Source organism: Gekko japonicus, unplaced genomic scaffold (assembly GCF_001447785.1).
Source record: "Gekko japonicus isolate JY-2015 unplaced genomic scaffold, Gekko_japonicus_V1.1 scaffold5507, whole genome shotgun sequence".
Lineage (NCBI taxonomy): Eukaryota > Metazoa > Chordata > Lepidosauria > Squamata > Gekkonidae > Gekko > Gekko japonicus.
In genome coordinates, this window is record NW_015171060.1 from 17,722 (window position 1) to 23,016 (window position 5,295).

Here is a 5,295-nt window from a genome sequence, read left to right on the forward strand (position 1 = left end):
CATAACTATAGCCCAGTATTGGAAGAACAAAAATCAACCTACTCTCCAACGTTGGCAAAACAAACTTTGGGAGCACTTTATATATGGTAAAATTGTCTCTCACCAAAAAAGTTTTCAAGCAACTTGGTTCCCAGTGGTGAACTATCTAGCAGAAGAAGAAGTGATTCCAAACAACTCTTATTACAAAGATCTGTTATATTTTTAAACGGGCTCTTAAGGGTTGAGAATGTTGATTATTGCATAGCGTCAATATATGTTATGAATGTACTGTTGTATATATTGTTCAAAATAAAAAACACTTATTCCAAAAAAAACCCAACACAACCCACATACAAATACTCCAGGGCAACGCTGTACTGACTGCAAAGTCACCCCTGAATGGCCATACATCGATGCAGAAGGTACCATAAAACCCGATGATCAAAGGAAGTGAAAGCGGCATGCAATGCAGAGGGGGATTTCTGTTCCAAGGTGGGTTTGGTAAAACGACAGAGGAGGGGAAAAGCCAATGCAGAATGGCCCAATGAACGAGGTTTCCACCCATCTAGCCTGAGTTGGTGGGAGCCTCCAAGGCAGAATCTCTGAAGATGACCAGAGTGGAAAGTGTGGTTCATATCAGATAAGGCATTCCTTAAGGGATGCTAACCCTAAGCCACATAGGGATTGAAATATTGGCAGGGGGCAGGCTTGTTTTCCTTTTGGGTACCACATGGTGATGGAAAGAGGCAAAAAGGATTGTCCACCAGCACAGCTTCAAGGAGGGCCTACGAATGGGGTCATCAGCAAGGAATTGGCAAGGTTCCCCTAGTCTGCATGTGGATCCAACTATGCAACCCCAGTATTCCCCAGGAGATGTCCAGGCCTTAGCTGGAGGCTGGCAACCCTAGGAGGGGTGAGGCTTGGCACCTCTCAGCAGCAAGGAGGAACCAGGTTGGGAGAGATGTTGGCTGTATTTGGAGGTAGTGCGTAGTTGCCCAATGCCTGCTTATTGTAACCGGCACTCTAAGGGAATGGGCATTTAATACATATTCTCACGGGTATGCTGGTGTCCCATGTCTTGACTCTGACATATGTGGGGCAACAGGAGACTGTGCCTTTTGGTAGATCAAGATTCTTTCACTGCGGTGTTTGACCAAAGTGAGGATCACACGGGAACCAACCCTTTGAAATACGAATACAAAATACTTATGCAATTCACTGCTATTGATGACATGGTCCCATTAGAATCTTTGAAATGTTTTATCATGCACCCAGGAAGGCTGGTCATGTACACACCGGGAAAACAGATGTGGATGAACTGAACTGAACTGAACTGAAAGCTATGGCCAGCTGTCCCTGCTTAAGTTTTGAAACCAGGGCTATTTTGGGGCAGGAACGCACAGGAACGGAGTTCCAGCTGGCTTCAGAGTTGGTCATGCCCACTGCAGCCAATACCTCTGCGTGTGTGGGTACAGAGGGAAGGCCTGGAGGGTGCCCCCCCCCCAGCGACTCCGAGGAGGGTGGGCCAGGGGACCCCTGGAAGGATCGGGGAGGCATTTAAATGTCTCCCTGTGCCTTCCCCGACCTTTCCAAGGGCCAGCTTGCCCAGACTCCCCACAGCCGCAGGACACCCAGGCAAGCCAAGGGAATGCATGGGATGTGGCCTAATATGCTAATGAGCTGTGCGGTCAGGGGTGTGGCCTAATATGCTAATGAGTTCCTGCTGGGCTTTTTCTACAAAAAAAAGGCCCTGTCTGAAACTAATTTTAGAAATTCCTCTAGAATTCAGGAGGCATACAAGGAAGAGCAAAAGAAACCCATGAAAACAACACGGGAACAAAACAGGGGAAATTCAATTAGTCCTGAGATAAAGTATATGTGGGATATAAATGGTTTTGGTGATAAACCACTTCCTCTTTCTTTCTTTTTTTGTATGGGTCCATGATAGACTTTCCTCACTGTGTCTCTAGCACAGTAATACGTGGCCGTGTCTGCAGCTGCTATTGAGCTGAGCTGAAGGTGGAGTTCACTGGTGGAAGAATCAACCAAGATGGTTATACGGGACTGGAATGCAGGAGCGTAATTTGTGCTGTCAAGTAATGGAAATATCGCCCCCATCCATTCCAGGCCTTTCCCGGGAGGCTGCCGGATCCAGCTCCAAGCATAATCATTAATGCCATCACTAGCATCAGAGAAGGAGACGGTGCATGTCAGGCTGAGGCTCTCTCCGGGCTTCACCACTTTGGATCCCGGCTGGCCCAGCTGCACTTCAGACAGGACGCCTGTGCGAAAGATCCTTCTAGCCATGGGGCGGTGGTGCACCCCCATCAACAGTATGATGAGGAAGCACACAGGAGCATGGGTGAATGGTCAGTTCTCCCTCACCAAGTACTTACAGAATGGACCAAGACTGAATGTAATCAGAGAGTAGATGAACCACTTCATGATTGCTCCTCCAGGTTTTTCTTATGATTTGGAAATGGTCAGGTTAGAGCTCCCAGAGACAGCAGGTCTCTTAGATCTGTGGCTCTGTGCTTAAAAAGCAACAAGTTGAGGAGGATAGAAAAAAACAGGGAGAGAAAGTCAGATCTCCCTCACAAAATACTTACAGAATGGACAAAGAATTAATATAATCAGAGAGTAGATGAACCACTTCATGATTACTCCTCCAGGTTTGTGTTTTTTTTAATTATCTCGAAGTAGTCAGGTTAGAACTTCCAGAGACAGCCGGTTTCTTAGATCTGTGTCTCTGAGCTTAAAAAGCAAACTCTTCTGTGGGAATTTGCATGTGTTTGTCAGTCTGAAGATTTAAGGCTGCCTGGCTTGAAGCGGCATCAGAGGCTTGAGGGGATCTCTGCTGCCATCTGTTGGATAAGGAGAATATATCTCATGTTGGAAGATTTTCAGAAGGTTGACCTAAGAGGGCTTATCTACACCTTAGATTACTAACTGGTTGATTAGTTATTCCCGCTCAGAAGAGAACTTTGGGAACTATAGTTTCTCATGCATTGGGTGTAAACTAAATACCTTATTAACACAAAAGTAAGAGGAGCTGCGGTGGCTCAAGTGGTTAAGATGCTGAACTGCGGGCTGTGGAAGGTCAGTAGTTCAACAGTTCGAGACCAGAGCGTGCCGCATGATGGAGTGAGCTCCCGTCTCTAGTTCCAGCTCCCGGCAACCTAGCAGTTTGAAAGCAAGAAATTGCAAGTAGATAAATAGGGACCACTTCGGTGGGAAGGTAACAGCGTTCCGTGCGCCTTGGTGTTTAGTCATGCCAGCCACATGATCACGGAAACGTCTTCGCACAGCGCTGGCTCTTCGGCTTGGAAACAGAGATGAGCACCGCAACCCTAGTGTCGGATTCGACTGGCTTTCGAGCAAGGGAACCTTTACCTTTACCTTAAGACATGTAAGATGATGCTCCTAAAAAAGGTTTAACCCTTTAGACAGAACTGGTATGTGAACTTAAGATGGACCCTTGTTTTTCTTGAGGATAGGTGGGGAGGGGGGAACCCTAGTCTTTCTTTCTAGTAAACATTATTACTAACAGAGGATTATCAGTTCCTCTGTCAATGAAATTCATGAAAATTTCCAGGGGAGGTCAGGATCTTTAAGGTGGTATAAAACCTCATTTGTGATGTTGGCCTGCCCTCAAGTTTCTCCCTAAGAAAGTGTCTAAGATGACTCTCACATATTTACTTATTACAGTTTTGTCCCAACAGGGATCCCAGGGCATTCTGCAGGCCTTTCTCTGAATTGTACCTACAGGAACCCTGCAAGGCAGCTTTCTCTTATTGTGAGAGACTGTAACTCCTCTACCTCATACCTGAGCAGAGATTTGAACCTTGGCATGTCCATTTAAAATGCCATAGTTCTACACTCCTTCAACAACATGACAGTATCATCAATGGCCATATATGTATTTATTTTCTCCTCATTCCACTTCGTATACCTCAGTGCATGTATGGAAATCATGAGGCATGGTATCTCTTTCATTGAATTGACCTGGGTTTTGGAAGGCACACTGTACAAAATCTTTGAGATGTGAAATGGTTGAAGGGTAGTAAGGACTAAGGGATAAGACAGCAGCAGCATCAGCATGTAAGAGACTAGGTACCAATTTTGAGTGTAGTTTGGGGGCATGACCCTCAGTTTTAGATAAATAGGAGGGAAGGTCAGAAAGAAACAAGTTGAACAGTAGAATCTAGAGTTTGGACCACGACAATCAAATACTGGCTTCATCTCTACTTCCACTTTCCACCCAATAGTCTGATTTCCCTCTTACCCACTGATCCTTTTAGTACTCAGTAAAATCAAGTCCCTCGGTATTGACTTAGACTCGCTGACAAACTCCAACAAATCATATATTTTTCAAATGACTAAAAGGAGAATATTAGATATTGATTCTCAGTTAATAACCGCTGGAGCAAAGGGCACGTGTTTACCTCAATTTCTGGGCTTTAACCTTCCCCAAAACTTTATGCTTCAGTATTTTTCAAATTTAATAAATCCTTGGCAACGCCGAGCCTTTATGTTGGCCAGGTTCAATATATTCCCCTCATTTTTGGTTTCTGGCAGGTACAAGGGTATCCGTTACGAGCAGAGACTGTGCAGGTGCGGCAAAAACCCTGATTCTATACAGCGTATTCTATTAGATTGCCCGTTTCACACTCCCCACCAATACCACCTGATTAAACCATTTCTCCCAGCCCCCAATCTTATGTTAAATAAACGGATAGAGCCTTTGTTACCTGACAAATGCTCCTCAGTCACCGAATGGGTGGCGGAGTTCCTGGCCCTAGCAGCAAAAGAGATAGAAACCAAAAGTGGTAAAAGTGCTAGATAGGGGAAGATTACGTGCCTACTCTTCTTAGTTAAGATCCAACTGTACTTAGTTTAGGCTACCTCGTTTGTTTTGGAGAATTTCTGTAGACTTTTTTTAAATTTCTACCTCAAATCTCGCTCAGGTGTTTTGTTGTATCATACCTTGTTCTGTCAATAAAGGTTGTTTGTGTTGCGTGTGTGGCTGAGGGGTAGTGATTCTTAATGTTTTCCAGGATCCACCGGCTGGAAGCCAACATAGCAGGGCTGGAAGTGATATACCAGCAATGATGGTGGGCAGGGAGGCCTGTCCCCATGCAAAACTTCAGGGCACGAGAGAGCTTTAGGGAAGTTGTATGGGAGGTGGGAGCTGCGGTGGCTCAAGTGATTAAGACGGTGAACTGCAGGCTGTGGAAGGTCAGTAGTTCAGCAGTTCGAGACCCGGGTTGCTGCATGATGGAGTGAGCTCCCGTCTCTAGTTCCAGCTCCTGCCAG

The 5,295-nt window shown here is 45.6% G+C and overlaps 1 gene segment (V, D, J or C); it reads right to left on the reverse strand.

The window, feature by feature from the left end:
• Positions 1 to 2,813: 2,813 nt before the first annotated feature.
• Positions 2,814 to 5,295, reverse strand: part of LOC107117020 — a 4,309-nt gene continuing 1,827 nt past the window's right edge. The window contains 1 exon segment of the V gene segment in view: positions 2,814 to 2,843. Within this exon segment, the coding sequence occupies positions 2,814 to 2,843 (30 nt within the window).